At 44.2% G+C, this 24163-nt stretch overlaps 1 protein-coding gene across 1 annotated transcript in view; it reads left to right on the forward strand.

Moving 5' to 3' along the window:
* The window catches only part of LOC141271946 (uncharacterized), a 102929-nt gene that overhangs the window by 55036 nt on the left and 23730 nt on the right, over positions 1 to 24163 (forward strand). Inside the window, exons 5-7 of the mRNA XM_073682193.1 lie at positions 15949 to 16046; positions 16245 to 16335; positions 20273 to 20338. Coding sequence (XP_073538294.1) covers positions 15949 to 16046; positions 16245 to 16335; positions 20273 to 20338 — 255 coding nt within the window. The remainder of the gene's footprint in view (positions 1 to 15948; positions 16047 to 16244; positions 16336 to 20272; positions 20339 to 24163) is intronic.

Here is a 24163-nt window from a genome sequence, read left to right on the forward strand (position 1 = left end):
TACTTTATCACTCTGCATTTCCTCCGATAAATTGTTTTCTTTTGTGAAAACAGTGGAGAAGAAGCTATTGAGTAGGTTTGCTTTACCCTCATCGCCCTCTATGATTTTACCCAGGTTATTTTTCAATGGGCCAACTCCATCAGTTTTAATCCTTTTACTGTTTATATAGTTAAAGAACAGTTTGGGATTCGTTTTACTTTCCTTGGCAATTAGTCTCTCTGTCTCCTCTTTTGCTATTCTTATTTGTTTCTTACAGATTTTGTTTTTTTCCCTATAAGATATTAGCGCTTCCTTGCTGCCTTCTTGTTTAAGTTTACCGAAAGCCCTTTTTTTGTTTTTCATTGCCCTCTTGACTTCCTTATTTAGCCACATTGGCTTCCTCCTATTCCTAGCCCTTTTATTCCCATAAGGTATGTACCTTCTACATTGACTATGTAGGACTGTTTTGAAAATTTCCCATTTTCTATCCGTGCTCCTATTACTAAAGATACTATCCCAGTCTATAAGATGAATGGCATCTCTTAGCTGATCAAACTTTGCCCTCCTGAAGTTCAGTGTTTTTGTGACTCCATTGCTGGGCACCCTACTGAAGTACATGTGGAATTGTATAATGTTGTGGTCACTATTTCCCAGGTGCCCCCCGACCTGCACCTCAGTTATTCTGTCTGGCCTGTTAGTTAATATTAAGTCTAAAAGGGCCATCCCTCTAGTTGGTTCCTGTACAAGTTGTGACAAATAATTGTCTTTGATAATTGACAGAAACCTGTTTCCTTTCTGAGATCTACAGCTTTCGGTTTCCCAGTCTATATCGGGGTAGTTGAAGTCCCCCATAATAATCACCTCGTTATTTTTTGCTACTTCGTCTATTTGTCTCATTAATAGACTTTCCGTGGCTTCTGCTATATTTGGTGGTTTATAACAGACTCCTATGATAATTTTATTATTGTTTTTTGCCCCATGTATCTCCACCCATAAGGACTCGACCTCCTCATTTCCCTCCCATACATCCTCCCATACTGTAGGCTTTAGACACGTCTTTACATATAGACAGATTCCACCCCCTTTCCGACTTCTTCGATCCCTTCTAAACAGACTGTAACCCTGTAAGTTAACTGCCCAGTCATAGCTTTCATCTAACCATGTCTCGGTTATTCCCACTATGTCATAGTTACCTGTAGATATTTCTGCTTCCAGTTCATCCATCTTGTTTGTCAGGCTCCTGGCATTTGCTAACACGCAGTTTACACGATTTTGTTTTGTTCCAATCTTCTCCCTGTGGATTGTATTAGAAATTTTCTTACCTCCCTTCCAAGTATCTTGTCTTGGACCTTCTTTGTCGCACTTCATATCTTTCATTAGTATGTTCTCTGGTTGCATGTTCGTGTCCGGCGTTTTTCTTCCCATCCCCTCTTCTTCTAGTTTAACGCCGTCCTGATGAGTGTTGCGAGTCTCCTGGCGAATGTGTGTTTCCCGGGTTTGTTGAGGTGTAGTCCGTCTCTGGCAAGGAGTCCGTCATAGAGGTAATTCACACCGTGGTCCAGGAATCCAAATCCTTGTTGTCTGCACCATCGTCTCAGCCAGTTGTTCACATCAAGGATCCTGTCCCATCTCCTGACGCCATTACCGTCTCCGAGTAAAGTAAAAAAAAAACCCAATAATACCAATATGCCAAAAATAAAACACTGTACGGATTTATCAATAAAAAGTAAATATAAAAAGTTATGAATGGAAGGAGAACAGCATAAGTGTAATTTATGAAGGAAGCAAGAACTGCCAAAAATGTAATGCAAGAGGGACTCCGATATACCCTGTATTAGACATAAGGGAGGGCCTCATACACATTATGTTCAAATTGTCATGTAGTGGTACACCTAGACTCATAAAGGCTATGCACTAAGCAGGGCTGTGGAGTCGATAAGCCAAGCCTCCTCAATTTCCATGTCACCGACTCCCTCATAAATGGCTCATGTTTAAGTGATAAATTTACTGTAGCACAGATTCATCTCAGCTAAAAGTCTAGACCCTTAGATCAAGATTAGGACATACATTTATAGGACATTTCATAACTTTCCCAAATTCTTAAGAAAAAATATTCCCCACAAACTGCTTTGAACTACTGTACCCAATTTATTATAGATTTTAGGAGTCCATTTTATACCGACTCCACCAAAATGGGCTCCGACTCCACGACTCCACAGCCCTGGCACTAAGTGCAAAGCCTGCCGAAGATTACAAACAGGGTCATCCATATATCCTTGAAGGCACCAACTGTAGTGCCTCATAAAAAAATTAACAAAGTGTAGTTGTGGTACTCTTACACTCATAAAGGCTGTGCACACAGTGCAAAGCCAGGAAAAAATTTGAAGGAGGGTCATCCATACACCTTTAAAAGCAACAACTGGAGCAGGGTTGGACTGGGGTGTCTGGGGCCCACAGTGGGAATTGACTCTAGGCTAATACCTGTTAGCCATTATCCCTGTTATAGTGGAGTGTATATTGTAAAACGCAGGCGGTTCCTGTACATCTTCTGTGCGCCACCATAAGTGGGATGTACGGTAGTTTGCATTAAAGGGTTCTTTGATGAAAACAAGTTATCACTGATCCACAGGTTAGGTCGGTGATAACTTATTGATGTGTGCAATCCAAGCATTGGAAACCGCACTGGTCGGAGGAACGGGGAATTTTTATTACTGACAGGGCACTTTTATCCCCATTTTAAAATGCAGCAGTATGTGGGATGTCTGACCGCAGCTCCATTCATACTCTTTGGGGGTTTTCAGAAAAAGGCAAGTGCAGCCCTTAGGGAATGAATGGTCAAGTCGTACATTCCGCTCCATACTAATGGGGATAAAAGTTGCACATTCTGCAGAATTAGTGCAAGTCCCAGCAGTCGGACCCTCACCAATCAATTCCTTATCACTTATCCTTTGGCCACGTTCACACGTTCAGTATTTGGTCAGTATTTTACATCAGTATTTGTAACCAGGAGATGAACAATCAGAGGAAAAGCATAATAGAAACATGTCCCCACTTCTGTATTTATCACCCACTATTGGCTTTTGCTTACAAATACGGATGTGAAATACTGACAAAATACTGAATGTGTGAACATGGCCTTAGGATAAGTGATTACTTGTTTTCACCGTAGAACACCTGTAAGTGCATATTTGCTACTGTGTAATAGTCACAGGACAGGGAGGAGTTAAACATCTAAGTATTTAATCTCTATTGGAAAACCAGAATCTTCCCCTTATTGATTTCTGAGCGAACAAGTGCCCTCCATACCAAACATAATCCACTATACGAAGGGCAATAATACCACATAGAAGGAACAAAATACCGCCACACTGTGACCAGACTACATATAATCACCAGACAGTGACCAAATACTACCACATACAAGGGATAAATACAGATACACCATGACCAGATCACATATAACCATCACATAGTGACCGAATAATACCACATACAGGTGGTTAATACAGTCACTCCATGACCAGACCACACATTACCACCACAAGGGATACATACTGCCACATCATGACCAGACCACATATTACCACCACATAGTAACCAAATAATACCACATACAAGGGAGAAATACCACCACATAGTGACCAAATACTAAAATACTGATCATTAATAAAAAAAAAAAATAATACTAATAACACTAATATTACCACTGGTGACATTAATACACAGGAGCTCTGTAATAGTTTGTGTACAGGTAATGCAGTAATGAGTAAAATTATACATAGGAGCTCTGTATAAACTATACAGTGTATAGCGTCGGTGTACAGGTAATGCAGTGATAGCCAGTGACATTACAGCATATACAGAGCTCCTGTGTATATCGTATACAGGTAATACTAATAATGAAAACACAAAAGTCATTATCTCAGTAAATTAAAATAATTAACAAAAAACACCTCCAAAGGCTTCCTACGCTTTTGAAAAGGTCCCTTAGTCTGTTTCAGTAGACTCCACAATCATGGGGAGGACTGCTGACTTGACAGATTTCCAAAAGGCAGTCATTGACACACTCCACAAGGTCCCAGAGTTCCAATTGTCATTTGGAAATCAAGGTCTCAGAGTCTGGAGGAAGAGTGGAGAGGCACACAATCCAAGTTGCTTGAGGTCTAGTGTGAAGTTTCCACAATCAGTGATGGTTTGGGGAGCCAGGTCATCTGCTGGTGTAGGTCCACTGTGTTTTATAAAGACCAAAGTCAGCGCAGCTGTATACCAGGAAATTTTAGAGCACTTCATGCTTCCCTCTGCCGACAAGCTTTTTGGAGATGGAAATTTCATTCTCCAGCAGGACTTGGCACCTGTCCACACAGCCAAAAGTACCAATACCTGGTTTAAAAACAACAGTATCACTGTGCTTGATTGGCCAGCAAACTAGCCTGATCTTAACCCCATAGAGAACCTATGGGGTATTGTCAAGAGGAAGATGAGAGACACCAGACCCAACAATGCAGATGAGCTGAATCCTGCTATCAAAGCAACCTGGGCTTCCATAACACCTCAGCAGTGCCACAGGCTGATCGCCTCCATCCTTTGAAGAACCTAGAATATAAGACATATTTTCAGTTGTTTCACACTTTTTTGTTAAGTATATAATTCCACATGTGTTAATTCATAGTTTTGATGCCTTCAGTGTGAATGTACAATTTTCATAGTCAGGAAAATACAGAAAAATCTTTAAATGAGAAGGTGTGTCCAAACTTTTGGTCTGTACTGTACATTTCAGTAGGCCGACATTTCAGGTTTTAAAATAATTTTTCAAGCTGTTGCTATAAAGTGTTCTAATTTACTGAGATAATGACTTTTGTGTTTTCATTGGCTGTAAGCCATAATTATCAACATTAATAGAAATAAACACTTGAAATAGACCACTCTGATTGTAATGACTCTATATAATGAGTTTCACTTTTTTGTATTGAAGAACTGAAATGAATTAACTTTTTGATGATATTCTGATTTTGTGAGATGCACCTGTATGTCTCTACTTGCCACCATAAAATAATAATGTTTTTTCCTCATGCTGACCCGCATAAAGTAATTGTCACCACTTTATTTAATAAGGTCCCAGTTCCTAGACCCCTTTATTTAGTGTCCCCATCCTAGGCCCCTATGTTACCCCATCTATGTTCACTTTAATAAGGCCCTCATCCTGGGCCCCTTCCAGTAATAATGTCCCCCCATCCTAGGCTCCTATGCCTGTATGTCCTCTACCCTGCCCAATCACTGAGGGGGGTTCTCCTCACCTTCCTGCGCTCCCCTGGCGTCTTCATGGGGCTTCATATTCGGTGTGGTCGTTAAAATGGCTGCCGACTGAAGCTGTGACAGGGCACTCTGCTCTGTGACAGACTGCGCGCTGACGTCACATAGCAGGCCGGCTGCCTTTCAATGTTACTATTAAAGGCTGCAGGCATCGGCGTCCTGCGGCCTCTGATAGGCCGGCGGCCATTTAATGTAACTGCTATGTGACGTCAGCATGCGGCTTGTCACAGAGCAGAGCACCCTGTCACAGCTGCATATATTACTCCATACAGTATAATGGGTCTCATATACTCCATACAGTATATAATGGGCCCATATATTGCTCCATACAGTACATAATGGACCCATATATTGCTCCATACAGTAAAATTGGCCCATATATTGCTCCATATGGTATAATGGACCCATCTATTGCTCCATACAGTATATATTGATCCCCATATAATGCTCCATACAGTATATAATTGCCCCCATATAATGCTCCATACAGTGTAGTGGCCCCCATATATTGCTCCATACGGTATATAATGGCCCCCATATATTGCTCCATACAGTATATAATGACTCCCATATACTGCTCCATACTGTACATAATGGCCCCCATATATTGCTCCATACTGTATAATGGCCCCATATGCTGCTCCATACTTTATATAATGGGCCCCATATATTGCTCCATACAGTATAATTGCCCCATGTAGTTTATAATGGGCCCCATGTATTGCTCCATACAGTATATAATGGCCCCCATATAATACTCCATACAGTGTAGTGGCCCCCATATATTGCTCCATACGGTATATAATGGCCCCCATATATTGTTCCATACAGTATATAATGACCCCCATATACTGCTCCATACTGTACATAATGGCCCCCATATATTCCTCCATACTGTATAATGGCCCCCATATATTCCTCCATACTGTATAATGGGCCCCATATTTGCTAAGTACAGTACATAATGGGCCCCATATATTGCTCCATACAGTATAAATGCCCCATGTAGTTTATAATGGGCCCCATATATTGCTCCATACAGTATAATGGGCCCCATATATTGCTCCATACTGTATATAATGGGCCCCATATATTGCTCCATACAGTATATGACCCCCATATATTGCTCCATACAGTATAATGGCCCCATATACTGCTCCATACTGTATATAATGGGCCCCATATAGTGCGCCATACAGTATAATGGGACCCATATATTGCTCCATACAGTATACACTGGGCCCCATATATTCATCCACAGTATAATGGCCCCATATAGTATATACTGGGCCCCATATAATGCTCCATACATCATATACTGGGCCTCATATAATGCTCCATACATCATATACTGGGCCCCATATAATGCGCCATACATCATATACTGGGCCCCATATAATGTCCATACATCATAAACTGGGCTCCATACATCATAAACTAGGCCCCATATAATGCTCCATACATCATATACTGGGCCCCATATAATGCGCCATACATCATATACTGGGCCCCATATAATGCGCCATACATCATATACTGGGCCCCATATAATGCGCCATACATCATATATTGGGCCCCATATAATGCTCCATACATCATAAACTGGGCCCCATATAATGCTCCATACATCATAAACTAGGCCCCATATAATGCTCCATACATCATAAACTGGGCCCCATGTAATGCTCCATACACCATATACTGGGCCCCATGTATTGCTCCATACAGTATAATGGGCGCCATATAGTATACAGTATATTGGGCCCCATATATTGCTAAATACAGTATATACTGGGCCCCATACATTTTTCCATACAGTATAATGGCCCTATATAATATATAATATGGGGTCCATCTATTGCTCCATACAGTATATACTGTGCCCCATGAATTTCTCCATGCAGTATAATGGCCTGATATAATGCTGCATAATAAAAAATAAAAATAAGATCAAATACTTACCTCTCCCGTTCCCCGCCGGTCCGGTATATTCAGTGCGTCTTCTAACTCTGCATTGCTCAGGCTAGAGGACGTGATGACGTCACTACAGCGCGCCCTCTGCTCTGACACATCAGAGTCAGGAGACGCTGAAGACACTGGAACTGCTGGTAATGAGTAGAGGTAAGTATTTGCAAGGAGAAGAGGGACTCCGGTGGCTTAGGGCCCTTGGTGATGGGAGGAACTCCAGTGGCAGCGCGGACCCCGCAGTGGCAGCACGGGTCCCGTAGTGTGATGTCGCTTCCCCCCTCGGGCCACAGTACTTGCCTGCGTGCACGAGGTGATGATGCTGGCCATGGTTGTCGCGGCGGGTCAGGTCTTCGTGCGCACGGTCCTGCATCCTCCGCTTTAAAAGGGCCCATACCCCTAAAAACTTTTTTTTTTTCCCCTCTTCCTTCTCTTCTCTGGGGCCCACCGGCAATTTCACCGGTACCCCACCAGACCAGTCTGACCCTGAAATGGAGTGCCTCATTCAAATACTGAAGATAAAAACACTTTATGCTGCTGTTCTCTGGAGGTGTGGAAAAGTCTGGGCTAATCCAGGCTTTGTTCATTTTTAACAGAGTGAGCCTGTCAGCATTTTCTGTTGACAAGCAAATGCGGCTGTCTGTTATGATTCCCCCGGCCGCACTAAAAATTCGCTCAGACGAGACGCTAGCAGCAGGGCAGCACAACACCTCCAACACATAGAAGGACAGCTCATGCCTGGTTCCAGCTTTGAGATCCAATAGTTGAAGCTTGCAGAGGAATTAGGGAGTGTGCTGTTTTTGTCAGCCAGGTATTGCTTGACCATCTTTTAAAAACGTTTCCCTCCTTGTCAAAAAATATCTGATGATCAGGGCCAGGACGCTGGGAGGGTCTCATGAAATTGGCCCATACTCTTGACAGTGTACCCTTGCCTCTGTTGTACCTGTTGTGTGTCTCCCTCAACTCTCCTCCTTGGTTGGGCCAGGAAGCTTGCCACCTGCCGCTAGCATAGTCTGATGGGAATTTTTTAAACATATTTTTCACAGTGGCCTTCTGGCATAGCACCATTTTAGTAGACCTCTCCGCCTCAGGAAAGAGAGATGCAAGGTTTTCCATGTAGCGTGGGTCTACCTGTACTTTTTTTTGGACAAGATGAATATAACGAGAGGGTCACAGGAAAGGCATAAAGTCAGCCATATGTGCTAAGGTTCCTACAGCCAAGACTTTCCTGTCTCCACTATGATGATGACTCTGCATCTCCTCCTTAGTCCCCTCCTCAGCCCATCCACGTAGGAATGACAGGATGAACCCTGCGTGGGTACTAGCCTCTGTTGCGTCAGCAACCAGCTCCTGTTCCTCATCCTCGGCCTCCACCTGCTCATTGTTTACCAGTCTGCGCTGAGCAGATGAGATGAGGATGGGCTGGGTAGCATCTCCCTGCTCCATTTCCACCTTTTCCGCATGCAAAGCTTCATATTTAATTGTCAGCAGCGAATGTTTAAGTAGGCACGGAAGTGGGAACGTTGCTATGATTATGGCGTCTCAGTCTTTGTGGAGTCCTCAAAGTCTTGGAGAATTGCACAAATGTCAGACATCCATGCCCACTCTTTAATTATGTGCGGAGGCTGACCAGAATACCAGCGGGCGTGTTGGAGCTGTTATTTCACAATTGGTCTATGCTGCTCACAAAGCCTTGCCAGCATGTGCAGTGTGGAGTTCCAGCACGTGGTGAGGTCTCCGACCAGTCAGTGAGCTGGCACTTGTATGCGCACCTGCAGCACTTCCAGAGCGGCAGCTGTAGCTGACTTGCGGAAATGGGCGCTGACTATGCCTACCTTGACCAGAAGCTCTGGTAAATCTGGTTAGGTTTTCAGAAACCCCTGAACTACCAAGTTGAGCATATAGTCCAAGCATGGAACGTGTGTGAGCTTGCCAAGCTTCACCACCAGGTTACGGCCATTATCACACATGACCAGGCTTGGCTGTAGGTTCAGCAGCGAGAGCCACAGATCTGTCTGGTCTGTTATTCCTTTCAATAACTCTACCGCGGTGTGCGGTTTGTCTCCTAGAGATTTTAGCTTCAGCAGAGCCTGTTGCCACTTCACTGAGAGAATGCTGCAGAGCTTTCGGCTGATATGGACGACGTGCTCTGCAATAACACATCAGAGAGGATGAAGAGGAGCAGGAAGGGGTGCAGGATTTGGTGTAGGAGGTGGAGGAAACCCTGATAGAAGTAGGGCCAGCAATCCTCTGCATCTGTAGCACATGTGCCATGCAAGGGCAGAACTCTGCCCCGGCTGCCACAATGTTCACCCAGTGTGCCGTCAGGGAAGTAGCGCCCCTGGCCACAAGCGCTTTTCCACATGTCGGTCGTTAAGTGGACAATCCCAGTAAGTGCACGGGTGATATTCCTGGACATGTGTTGGTACAATGCGAGGATGCCACACTGTGAGACATAGTTGCCGCTGGGTGATCAAGTACAGAGGGACGGCTGCCGCCATGAGTCTGCGGAAATCCTCCGTGTCTACAAGCCTAAATGGCAACATTTCCACGGAAAGCAGCCTGCAAATATGCCAGTTTAGGCCTGTGAGTGGGTGGCTGGGAACATTCTTTTTTGTTTCAAGGCCTGTGGTAGGGACAGGTGAACGCTGTGCTGGGACAAGGTCTTGGAATGACCTGATGATGGTGCCTCAGAATGTGGAAGGACAAGTGCAGTGCAGGAGGCATCTGCAATAGTGCCATGGACTGGGGATTGGCGAGCTCTAAGCACAGGGGAAGAAGTAGTGGTGTTACCTGCTGGCACCAATTGTGGACCCCGACGTTCACAATTGGTGTGAAGTCGGGTTCGAAGATGACATGTGCCTGATTATGCTGGTGGTCGTTAGGCTCTTAGTGGTCAGCCTCCTGCCCCACTTCCTCGATGATTGTGTGCACCATCAGCACTTCCACTTCCCTGTCTCTTTCTGCATGCCTTACGCATTTTGTAATTGCTGGGTCTCTGGAAACCAAGTTTCCTTGATTTAATTGAAACTAAATTTTTTTTTTAAAAAAATTGGCTCATCTGTAGCAGGCCAAGAAAGTTTTTAAAACTTTCAAACTACCATAATTTCACACAGAGCACGTTTAAACTGTATGAATGACAATATAGTACATTTTTTCACCCCCCCACCACACTCCACCCAAAAAAAGAAATGTGGTAAACATGCTGTAGCTATATTATTTAGAAAGGAACTGCAAAGCCTTAAGCCCTGCCTAGAAACTGTATTCAACCACTCTCTTTGGTCCAGCAGTTGTCCCTAGGCTTAATGCAGAATGTATCGAATAGAAACAGAAAAAGCACAAAATTAGCTCTTAGAAGGGCTGTTAGTGTGATGATTCAGCATCAGCACCAGTAGCACCATTGGAGGACTCTGATTAATGAAACTGTGCACACACAGGCCTGGACAACTACTCTCCCTCCAATAACAACTGTCCCTGATCTGTGCAATGGTGTCAGTGAGCCGAGCATGATGGCACCAGTCCTTTTATAACCTCTGATGAGGTAATGCAGCTAGGCAATCACAGTAATGCTACTACCAAGATGGATATGTCATTACTGTGACTCGCAGGCAATCCCCGCATATTTATTGGCTGTGTGACAGGTACCAAACATGTGCGATTCAAGCATTCAATTCAAGCACCGGCCCATGCTTGACGAGAGCCGAGCATATCCAAGCAGCCAGATACTCGAGTGATATCCGAGTATCACCGAACACACTCATCATTATAAATTCTCTTTTGTCAAAAAAAAATAAAGCTCTGATCCCTTTGGCTAACAGGTTTCCCCCCTATGCACACATACACACAAAGGGAGAGATCTGTCAGTCAACTGAAACCTAGAGTTGTGGCAGCATTAATCTAATAACCGGCTCCTGTGAAAAATCAACCGTGAGATCGTTCTTCAGCTCTACCACAATAATGGACTGCAGCACTAGGAAGATGGAAAACAATTATATAGGCGGCTGGTGGTGATATAGTCCATAAAGAACTGTGGGCAAATGTGCATAGAAAAGCTGAGCAGATAATAAAGGTGTCGTCCTCATTATATAGTAGTTAATTCCTGATGTAGATTCCAGTGTTGGCAACTGAGACACGAATTATGGAAGATGAATCTATGAACAGTGTATTCTGCTGCAGACTCCAAGGAAGAAACTGCTTGTTGTAGTTTTAAAATATGTTCTTTTAGTTGATGGGTATGAAGGTAAAAAACAGAATGCTGTGAAATAATAATAGTAAGGCTGTGTGCCCACGGTGCGTTTTTTTTAAGCGTTTCCGCAGCGGCAAAAACCCTGCAGAAACGCTTAAAAACGCATGGTAGAAGGCCTGCCATGTTCCCCAATGATAATCCGCATGTGCTGTGCACATGCGCTGCAGATTATCATTGCGGAAAAAAACACAGCACTACCAATTATTTTGCGGAAGCGCTGCGTTTTCACCGCCATTGACTTGCATTGGAACGCATGGATTCCGCATCACTGTATATGTAGATGCCCATTCCATGCGTTCCAATATGCGGATGGTACCCGGGTGTGGAGGAGAGGAGACTCTCCTCTGGACCCGGGTACCATAGAACCTGTAAAAAAAAGAATAAAATAAAAAATATATGTTATATTTACCTTCTGGCGGCCCCCGCTGCGCTCGTCCTCCAATGCCGGCAGATCGCGATGGACTTAAGGACCTGTGTTGACGTCATAGTCATGTGACGGGTCACTCGATGCCGACGTCGGCAGGTCCTTCAGTGTACCGCGATCAGCCGGCAGCCAGGACCATTCTTTAAGGTCACAGTATATAAATCCATGCCGTTTGCATGGATTTATATAGTGTGACCAAGTTGACAAGCACTTTCCAAGTGATGTTAAAATTGCTTGGAAAGCGCTTGTCAACCTGCATGTGGAAATGCATGTGAAGAACGCTTCACATCCGCTTGTCCCTGGCAGGAAAAACGCATGTACAATCCGCATGCGTTTTTTCTGCCAGGGAGATGCAGAAACGCTCAGGAAAAATCCTGAGCATTTCTGCATCGTGGGCACATAGTCTAATACTCGTATCCCATGATGCTCCCATTACAACGCTGCTTGGGTCCGGTGCCAGTCTCCAAATTAACGTGTAATCTCAGTAGCAAATCAGTTCCTGAAGCCGTGACAAACAGCCAGTGATTATCATGAAGGTGTTGTCTATGTAAGCTTTTTCCACTCATGTTCCAGTCCATACAAGAAAATAGAATACAACATCTTATGTTATATCTCACAGTGGTGTGTCTAAGGGGGGCTGGCAAGGTATTTGCAAAGGCACAGCATCAGAGGGGTGTCGCTAGGCTGTCTAATGCAGCCATTCTATATGTGCCTATCAGGCGGTATCATGTCTCCCAGAGCTTCCTTCTCACCCAGTATGGGATTTGTCCATTCTTCATACAGGTTGCCAAACTGACAGCTGCCAACGAGAACATGTTAAACAATAGATCCCAGCATTCAATTGTATTCTTGTCTTTCAAGAGCGAGTACAATTGAAGCTCTGACCACTGACACTTCCAGGTCAGGACAATGTCAGGAGATCATGCTGCTGATGCTATTCCTGCGCCGCAGATGATGTTATTGCCGGCAAGGTAAGCACTCCAAGGGAGCTGAAGAAACAGAATTTTTATTGGCAGCGGAATATTTTGTGAGGAAACAGTATAGGTAAAGTGGTGGAATGTGTGAGCAGAAAGTATGGGGAGGAGGAGGGGGATGTGTGAGGGGATTGTATCAAGGGGAAGGTGTGAGGAGACATTATGTGGAGGTAAAAGGTGAAATGTGGGGAGGTGGGGAAATGTGTGAGGAGACAGTATGGGTGGATGTGTGCGTAGACAGTATGTAGTGGAAAGGGGGAATTGTGTGAGGAGATAGTATGGAGAGAGAAAAGTGTGAAGAGACACAATATAGAAATTGGGGCAGTGTAGAGATGTGGAAGCATGAGGGAACAGTAGGCGGGAGGGAGTGTGAGAAGAGGGCAAAGTATAAAGATTGGGTAGTGTGGGGGCATTATGGGGGATAGTGTGAAGAGGGCACTCAGTATGCAAAGGAGAGGACAGTGTGGAGGGAGCACAGTAAGAGGCAATTATTTAGGGGCACAGCAAAGGATACTTAATAATAATAATAATAATAATATTATTCTGAAGCATTATAAGGGAAGGGCACCATGTAAGGTTGTACCACAGAAGACTGGAAAAGAGTGAAGTCTAAACGTAGAAGGAAGAAGCCAGCTCACCGTAATAGCCAGTTTGTTTCTAGATATCAATGCAGCATCACTGCCAGGGACACAGCTACAGTGTTCTAGGAAAGGGACCAGCTCAACTGGTATAAAAGCTTCAATTTTATAGGTAACGGTTTATAAAACTATATTTGCATCCAAGCACTGTCCAAAATCACCAATGCGTATCTAGTTCATACGGCACTTTTACTAATGGACTCATGGTAAAGGTGCAGAAATGTGTTTTCACTGACTAACCGTGTTTGAATGCAAACATGTTTTCAGAACTTTACCAATAAAGATATTATAGCCAGTGAGCTGGATCCTCTCCTAGAATGCTAAAATTGTTTGTTTGAAGAGGCAAGCTGTGGATGTGAAAAGTCATGATGGTGTCAGGACAAGATGAAGAAGAATGGAAAGAGAACAACTCCATCCAGAGAAGATGTCATCCATAAGGTACCTGGATTTAAATATTTATTTGTGATACCAGCTACGTCTCTTCATTCAAGTTTCTGTATTGTCTACAGTTTGATAATTACTGATTACTACTCCCAGCATATCCTTACCATTGTTAAAGGAGTTGTCCACTACTTTCACATTGATGCCCTATCCATAGGATAGGGCATCAATGAATGATCGGCTGGGCTCCTGCGCTCAGCACCGCCGCTGATCAGCTGCTATTGTTGCCGACGGCGGCAGCCGGAAGTGCTTACCTGCGGTGCTTGACTGTCCATCTGTAGTGGCCGACGCTTGTTACTGCACATCTGCCTCCCATTGAATTGAATGGGAGGCGGATGTGCAGTAACAAGCGTCGGCCACTACAACTTGACGGCCAAGCACCGCAGTTAAGTCCTTCCGGCCGGCACTGATAACACCTGATCGACGGGTGCCGAGCGTGGAACCCCGGCCGATCGTACATTGATGTCCTATCCTACGGATAGGGCATCAGTGTGACAGTAGTGGAAAACTCCTTTAAGAACATACTGAGAATTGAAGGTTCATGTCATACAATTGTATGTGGGGCTGACATGACAGTAGAATTACTGTACTATGCTATATGATGTATTCCTGTACTGATGGTGGTTATCGTGCTGTATTTCTGTCCTGATGGTAGTTCTGGTGCTGTATTCCTGTGCTGTTATTGGTTCTGAAACTATTGCAAATAAACCTTCAGCTGATTTAGTACAATTTGTCATTAGCATAGTAAACATGATTGTTTCCAAATGAATAAAATTCAGCATTCAGGGTTATACAAATACTATGACCTTTGGAAATACACAAACATGTACAAGACAATTTAAACACAATAGTGTATTTCTCTTGACTTAACAAATCTAAACGTCTGGATTATTAAGATTTCACTGTGTATCGTCACAGCTTATAATAAAAATCTTTTATAGGAAAAAAAATCTGACTTTTTTCCACCTCAGAATACAAGTACAAAGATATACACTGATGTATGCAATGTACTTGTATTCTGTGCATCAGTTAGAGGTCAAGATTACCCCAACCCCCTATATCTCCCATTATAAGCTATGGCTCATTGGTAGAGCTGCTGCCTGGGAAGGAAGAGATCACCCCTGCGACCGGAGTTTGAGTCCCGGGAGACCCGATAGAGAGTGAGGTGACTATATTAAATTTAATTTATGCACGTCACAGGGCGGAGCTACGAAGATGTCGGAGAGGTGAGTATAAGCCGGGAGAACAGCTGAGCTGTGACGAGACAGTCCCAAGGAAAGGAAACCGGGACGGTTGGGAGCTATGGATCATGTGACCGCTCATATGTGATTTTCGTACTTCCGGTCTTGTGCCGACTAGCTGCTCTTCCTGCTTCTCTCAGTGACGCAGGGGCTGTGGTATTTCACTGAGCACTGAGAGAATTAGGAAGCTTCAGCTTGTTGGCACGTGACTGTAAAGTATGAAAATCTTATATGAGCAGTCACATGACTCAAACTGCTTAATTTGTGTATAGGAAGGGGCAGTAAAACCTAGATTTTGCTTCTGATATGTCATCAAAGGTTTCCTCTCCGGTATTGTATGATTTTCATTTTTTTTTTTGTATATAAGCATTTTCCTGATTGACCCATCAAGGATGGATAGGAATAGGGACAAGACGGTGGAGAGGATATTACATTTCACCCTAGAAATCCTCTTCCGGCTTACTGGAGAGGTGAGAGATTCTGATGACGTCACATTACATCATTCTTTTTATTGTATGTGTCAGGTTCCCATAAGGGTCAGGACTTCGCCTTCAATTTCTCCATGGAGGAGTGGGAGTATTTAGAAGGACTGAAAGATCTGTACAAGGACGTCATGATGGAGGTTCCCCAGCCCCTCACATCACCAGGTAATAGACAGGACTAAATACACATGGCCTATAAATATCTGTATGTAAGGAATGAATTCAGTCCCTGTATGTGTTTCCTCCAGTTCTATCCAGTAAGAGGACAACACCAGAGAGATGTCCCCATCCTCTTCTTCCACAGGACTGTAAACAAGAAAATCCCAATGTTCCTCCGGATCATCAGGTAGATGGAGAGAAGGTGTCATGAAATCTCCCCTATGATGTGTAGATGGCTGTGAAGGTCTTGTGTTCAGTCTTGTTTTATCCACCAGTATTATATGTTTTATACTTGTGTAATGAGAACGATGGAGATGACAGGATTAGAGCTGATCATAGATGTGACTTCTCCATCTGTTTGTGACTTTTACAATATTTGTTTCAGGATAAAGATCTGACCCATATTAATACTACAGAGACATATGTGAGGGGTGATGAGGAGTGTAAAGAGGAGATTCCTACAGATAACAGCACAGGTGAGTACTGACCACTAAATGCATTGAAATCACAGAATCTGGTTGCTACAATTGTGTTGATTTTTAGTGTGTGTGACACAGATTTTGAAAGCTTTTTTTGTTATGAATTTGTACTGGTAAGATTGAAGATCTTCTTACAACACTGGAAAAATATAATCCATAGCTGATCACCATAAGAGTTCGCTCACATTCACGTATAATTCGGACGAGTTGAATGCGAGAAAGCATCGCATTGCCCTCTGACCAATGTTATTCTAAGAGTCCGAGCTGATCTGTGAGTTTTTCCTCAGCTGTAATCGAGCTGAGGAAAAAATCGCATCATGGTGCGAATGGCCAGGTATATCGGACAAGACTGTCCAAACCAAGTCAATGGGTGCGAGAAAAAAAACCTAGACACAGACCACACGTATGCCATCTATTTTTTCTCTCGCACACATACATACATACACACATCTCAAAGGAACCACAAAGTTTCATCAGTGAAGCACAGAAACTGCACAGCCAAAACCCTCAAATTGGATAGATAGAATATCTAGATAAATAGATATCCTGCACATATAGAATTTCACAAGCCCCCTACATGTAATACATTTGCACCCATGAGTGCATTCAGTGTGGCACAAAAGGGTGCCTGATTTAACCGATTAAATAATTGAAAAAAAAAATGACTTGGGGTCCCCCATATTTTGGATAACTTGCAAACTTAAAGCAGACAGCTGTGAGCTTATACACTACTCAAAAAATAAAGGGAACACTCAAATAACACATCCTAGATCTGAATGAATGAAATATTCTCATTGAATACTTTGTTCTATACAAAGTTGAATGTGCTGACAACAAAATCACACAAAAATCATCAATGGAAATCAAATTTATTAACTAATGGAGGCCTGGATTTGGGGTCACTCCCAAAATTAAAGTGGAAAAACACACTACAGGCTGATCCAACTTTGATATAATGTCCTTAAAACAAGTCAAAATGAGGCTCAGTATTGTGTGTGGCCTCCACGTGCCTGTATGACCTCCTTACAACGCCTGGGCATGCTTCTGATGAGGTTGCGGATGGTCTCCTGCGGGATCTCCTCCCAGACCTGGACTAAAGCATCTGCCAACTCCTGGACAATCTGTGGTGCAACGTGACATTAGTAGATGGAGCGAGACATGATGTCTCAGATGTGCTCAATCGGATTCAGGTCTGGGGAACGGGCGGGCCAGTCCATAACTTCAATAACTTCATCTTGCAGGATATGCTGACACACTCCAGCCACATGAGATCTGGCAATGTCCTGCATTAGAAGGAACCCAGGGCCAATCGCACCAGCATATGGTCTCACAAGGGGTCTGAGGATCTCACCTCTGTACCTAATGGCAGTCAGGCTACCTCTGGCGAGCACACGGAGGACTGTGCGGCCCTCCAAAGAAATGCAACCCCACACCATTACTGACCCACTGCCAAACCGGTCATGCTGAAGGATGTTGCAGGCAGCAGATCGCTCTCCACGGCATCTCCAGACTCTGTCACATTTGTCACATGTGCTTAGTGTGAACCTGCTTTCATCTGTGAAGAGCACAGGGCGCCTGTGGCAACTTTCCCAATCCTGGTGTTCTGTGGCAAATGCCAAGCGTCCTGCACGGTGTTGGGCTGTGAGCACAACCCCCATCTGTGGATGTCGTGACCTCATACCACCCTCGTGGAGTCAGTTTCTAATCGTTTGTGCAGACACATGCACATTTGTGGCCTGCTGGAGGTCATTTTGCAGGGCTCTGGCAGTGCTCCTCCTGTTCCTCCTTGCACAAACACGGAGGTAGCGGTCCTGCTGCTGGGTTGTTGCCCTGCTACGGCCCCCTCCACGTCTCCTGGTGTACTGGCCTGTCTCCTAGTAACGCCTCCAGCCTCTGGACACTACACTGACAGACATAGCAAACCTTCTTGCCACAGCTCGCATTGATGTGCCATCCTTGATGAGCTGCAATACCTGAGCAACTTCTGTGGGTTCAAGAGTCCGTCTCATGCTACCACGAGTGTGAAAGCACAACCAACATTCAAAAGTGACCAAAACATCAGCCAGAAAGCTTTGGTACTGAGATGTGGTCTGTGGTCCCCACCTGCAGAAACACTCCTTTATTGAGTGTGTCTTGATAATTGCCAATAATTTCCATCTATTGTGTATTCCATTTGCACAACAGCATGTGAAATTGATTGTCAATCAGTGTTGCTTCTTAAGTGGACAGTTTGATTTCACAGAAGTTTGATTTACTTGGAGTTATATTCTGTTGTTTAAGTGTTCCCTTTATTTTTTTGAGCAGTGTATTATCAGACTGAGAAGGTCCTTGGTTATAGGGACCTTCCTAGTCCAAAAATACCAGCCCACAGCCACACCAGAAGTGGCGCATCACATGAGATGCACCAATTGTGGCGCTTAGCCTCACTCTTTCCGATTGCCCTCGTGTGTTGAAAATCAGAGTAATGGGGCTTTGGCTGCTGTTGTCAGCTTTGATGTGTCAATTATCACAGCTTGCATCAAGCCCTGGTGTTAGCAATGGAGAGGCATCTATCAGACACCCCCATTACTAGCCAAGTGTGAGGACCTGGCCACTTTCTAAATACTTTTCCAGTACTGAGCACCCCTTTTCGTCAATCTTAATTTTGTGTTTTGTTAGAAATTTGCTTGCTGTGTTTTGTTAGTGATTTGTTTGCTCATCAGTTCAACCTCAGGAATCTATTCCATTTAGTGACCATATCTCCGAGACCTTGGGCCATTGTTCTCTCCTTCACCACAGGTAGTCTCACATGCAAACCCTGGGGATGGGTTCCACCTGAGAAAATATCTACACTAAGGCACAATTAGCTGGGGGAGGGAGGGGTGAGCTCTTCTGCCGATTCAGGGGACTGAACCCTGTGCAGGAGAAAGGGAAGATTCATTGCTAGTCGGACTGAGAGCTGGGTGGTATCACGGGCTGCGGTCGTGATATCCATTACCCGAAGGAGCATATGCTGTGACTGCCAATATACCGGCGGGAGATACAAAAAGCTGTGGGCCAACCAAAAGTTGGGGGACAGTGGGTATCACCTGGTACAGGGCAGTGGAACTACTGATCCCAGGTTGGAAACTCAAGGACTAAGAGAATTGCCTGTTGGACATTTACCTGGAATTGCTGTTCACCGTGGTGAAGGAATAAAACTAATTGCATCGATAACCTGCCTAGGTGATTATTAAAATCCACAACCGCACATCTTTACACCAAGTAATCAAAATTAAAAACACACACCCAAAAAAAATACTTTATTTGAAAAAACACTCCCTGACACTTTCCCTGATTCACCAATTTATTAATAAAAAAACCTATGCAGGTCCGCCGTAGTCTTCCGCATCCAACTTGGTCCACAAGTGGATTTCGTGAAAAATATAAAAAGAGAGAAAAAAAACAAGATACTGTCCCTCGTTCACCAATTTATTAAAAAAAAAATTCCCACGTAGGTCCAACATAGTCCAGCTTTCCCCGGATTCAGCCTCAGCAACTGTGAATAGCAGTAAGTAACGTTACTGCAATTCACAGTCGCCAGGTACTGACGTAATCGCTCTTCAGATTTGCTGGCTCCCCTTGCGAGACCCCGCGGCTCTGTTCTGTGGTGACGTCTAACTATACCCCTCATCAGAGTCACTGAGTCACATTGCGCTCTGAGAGACCTGTCTACTCTGATGAGCAGTATAGTCACTGATGTCACCGCTGTTCAGAGTCACCGGGTCTTAGGGAGTGCAGCGGAAGCCAACAACTATGAGCAGTGATGTCAGTACCCGGCGACTGTGAATAGCAGTATCATTACTTCTATTCACAGTCGCCTACGTTGGCTCTGCGTGGGAATGTTTTTTTCTAATAAATTGGTGAACGAGGGACAGTGATTTGTTTTTATTTCTCTCTTTTTATGGTTTTTCAGGTATCGATTTATGGACTACGTCAGATTCAGTGGACTATAGTGGGTTCCGTGGACAATGGTGGACTTGTATGTTTGTTTTATTTTAATTTTTATTGATGAACCGGGGAAAGTTTTGGGCCAACGTTTTTTTTAAAATAAAGTGTTTTTTTTTGTGTGTGTTTTTATTTTTAATTACCAGGTTAGTAATGGGGGTGTCTAATAAACACCTCTCCATTACAAACCTCAGGTCTTGATGCCAGCTGTGATTTTTGACAAATCACAGCTGACATCAACCCCCAATACCATTACCCCGATTGCCAACGCACAAGGCCAATTGGGAAGAGTGAGGTAAAGAGAGAGAATTGGTGCATCTAATGTCATGCTCCACTTCTGGGGTGGCTGCGAGATGGAAAGGACCCAATAACCATGAACCTTCCCAGCCTGATAATCAGTTCACATTTATTATTTATTTATTAGGTTAAAACAGGCTAAACACCCTATAGTGAAATGAAAACTCAGTAAAGGATGCATGTTTATTATATGTAGAAATTATGTATCTGCAGGATATCTATCTATTCTGTATCTAATATCTTTCTATATCTTTGTAGAAGATTGCTTTATTACTTTTGTAAACTAGCTTTAAGTTACATAGTAATATAGTATGTAAAAGATGATGTTAAAAACGCATTGCACACAGATGCGAGAAAAAAGTTGCACATTTGCATAGCACTACCATGACATACACAGGACACTTTTCCAACTTTTCGAGATGAACATCAGAGCAATTTTTAATATGCTGATGTGAGCTACTGCACCCAATCACAGGCCACAGGAGACACTTTAATTCTATTTTGCTTTTTGACAAATAAGTTACCAATGCTTACCTCCAACTTGGTATTTATTTCCATATATTAAATTAAAAAGCATTAATTAGTCACATACAGAAAACCACAACAATTAAAAGTAATGGCGATGGGCCAAGAGAATATCTGGCAGCAGAATAGATGCATTGGTTACTGCTGTGTTCAGTGATCAGTTACCTGTCGTTCCACACAGGAGAAAATACAGATATTAACAGGGTACCTGGGCAACATTGGAAGAAAAGCTTTAGGGGAATCAGTAAGTGTGCTGTGTTCTATTATTTTGATGCATGCTGAACTCCAAAGTAACAGAGGAACTCCTAGAGATAATATTTAGAATTAGTGGCTGGAGAGGAGACATATGATATAATGGGGAATCACTTTACAGTGACCTGTTTCCATCTGTCTTGAATTGCACCAGTCCTTGTTTTCAGGCCGAGATGGATTGACTCATTCAATTTCACTTTTGATTGAAGATCGAGCTTGGCTTGTAATAATCCACAGAGTTCACTCCAAAACTTTGAAGCAAACTGTGTATGACTATCAGAGACACATGAAAGAGGCACTGAAATGTCAGACTTGCAGCTGTTGGAAAACCAGGATGTGAAGACCTGGGGTTTTCCGTGGGCGTAACACTACTCAGACAACACGGGGTGACAGTAAAACAGCGTGGCAATACTTTATTGAACCACAAAGAGGACAATAAACACCTAGAACAGTACCAGCAAATACCCAAGATGGTACAATATCACACAGTCTCACCCTTCCTTCTCCGCCCGCCTGTGATGGAACACCTGCGACTTTGGAGACTTTCAGGGCTGACCACCTCAACCAGTGGCCCACCCCCGCTTCTGGCGGACCCCCACAGAGAGAAGGTAGCGGCAAGCTTAGGAAGCTAGCAGTCCATAGAGGTACAAGGCCAGGAGACCTGAGGGTCTCAACCTGGCCTCTCCGAGAGTTTCCATGGGACCAGGCGACCGGTGGGTCCCTCCTGGCAACTCCAAACAACATATCCTTGGGGCTAGGTGACTTCCTCGTTGCACCCTGGACTCCCCAAAATGTATCCCCATGGTCTCCCTGATAGTTAATGGAGCAGATCTGAATCTTTCCAGTCAGGGCCAATATCCTTAGACTACAATCATATAGAATTCAAATCTGTGTCTCTTTGGGTGAGGCCATGCAATCCATCTGCTGTCCTGAAGGCTGTCTCTCATTCTCCTTGTAAAGTCTTTCTTATGTTCCTTGATTCTCTGTCCTAAGTCTGACTGCTACAGAAACACATGTGCCTTTTTAAGTACACATCCACAGGTCAAGGGTCATTAGTCACATGTCAGAGGTAAAGGTGCAGGGCTCAGCTATCATTGTTTTACCTAATCTATTTACACAGTTGGTATTACAGGGGCTGTTGTAAATAAACATCTAACTGACTTTTAGTACAATTTGTCATTAGCATAGTAAACATGATTGTTTCCAAAGGAATAGAATTCAACATTCAGGGTTATACAAATACTGGTCTGTTCTTATTGACCAGACACAAATACACAAGGATAATAGGGTATTTCTCTTGGATTAACAAATTTAAACGTCTGGCTAATTAAGATTTTACGCTGTATCGTCACACAAGAGGAAGAAAAAGTGCACCAATTCTGGAGAATATGTCTCCACATACTCAAATATCTAAACAATCAGTTAAGCTGGAAAAATCTGTTATGACGTACATAGTGATAAGGGTTCCTGATTAATCAGACACAGAAGAAGATAACAAGCTGTCAGGTTTGAGGTGAGAACTTTTGTTCTGTGTAGAAGTAGAACATGCCACCAGAAAGTCCTTAACTTTTCAAGCTAAAGTAGGCCAACAGAAATGTGAAGAAATAAAATCCAATGATTTACGCACACCTGGGTGTCAGCCAACTTGACAAAAGCCCCAATTTTCCCTTCATCCATGACCTCACACCTGAGAGAGGATCTGCCCTTTGAGGACAGGAAACCATCTGAAATAAAGGGGTGGCACCTCTCCTTCGCTTCTGTTGGTTTCCTGTCCTTGATGGGAATCCTCATGAAGTAATCAGGTGGCTGTCATGCTGAAGAATCTTACCCAGGCCTGTCCCGGCGGGCTTTTGTCTGTGGCGCCGGTCTTCAGGTGCTGGTAGCGCCGTCCGCAGGTTCCCCGGGGACCTGTTGCATGTGCGGGCGCAGGCGGTGCAGAGGTCCTGGACTTCCGTACACCGCCGCGCCGCCCTCCCCTGCCACCCATGTGACCGGAAGTGACCGCGGTCATGTGCCTCTGACTTCATGGAGCGGGGCACGCTGGTAGGGCGTGACTCGATGACGTCTGGCATGGCAGAATGCTGGCGGCGTTAGCGCTGGGGAAACGGCGGCCAGGGGGAGGGGGGTTAATCACTGGAAGGAAACTGCAGGGACCTGGAGGTGGCTGACCCCGCCCATCTCCCTATATTAAGGAGCACCTGGGGTCTGAACGCTGCTCAAAGTCCTGACATAATGTCTGACATGGAGCAGCAGCAGCTGTCGCCACGGCCTCAGTCACTGCCACCTTTATCACCACCTCCGTCTGCTCGCCGGTCTAGAGGGTCCAGCGGAAGGAGCAGCAGTCTTCCCAGTCAGATGGGTAAGGCTTCTCAGGACTCCACGGTCTCCAGGAGGGATGCGTCTCGTATCCTGAAACAGTCTTCAATTCCGGTATCCGCAGTGGCGGGGTGAGCGATCTTCGTGAATGTCACTAGATATATTTGCTAATGGGTCTCCTATTGTGTTTAAATCACCAGGAGGAACCCAGGAAAGTTACCGCCAAGAAGCGGAACAGGGAATGTGCAATATGCAAATGCCCGCTAGCGATAGACTGGCAGAAGGAGCTCTGCTCGGACTGCATTCAGAAAACTATTTGTGAGGGTACCCCGGATTTTGCAACTAGCCTCAGGTCTGACATCAGATCGGAGGTAGAGGGTTCCCTTAAAACAGTTTTGAGAAAAAGAAGAAAAATCGTATCTGATACTTCCTCTGACTCCTCTGTGTTATCGGATGGACAGTGTCGTAG

Source organism: Phyllobates terribilis, unplaced genomic scaffold (assembly GCF_046119375.1).
Source record: "Phyllobates terribilis strain yellow unplaced genomic scaffold, ASM4611937v1 Scaffold_5__5_contigs__length_657084704, whole genome shotgun sequence".
In the NCBI taxonomy this organism is placed as follows: Eukaryota; Metazoa; Chordata; class Amphibia; order Anura; family Dendrobatidae; genus Phyllobates; species Phyllobates terribilis.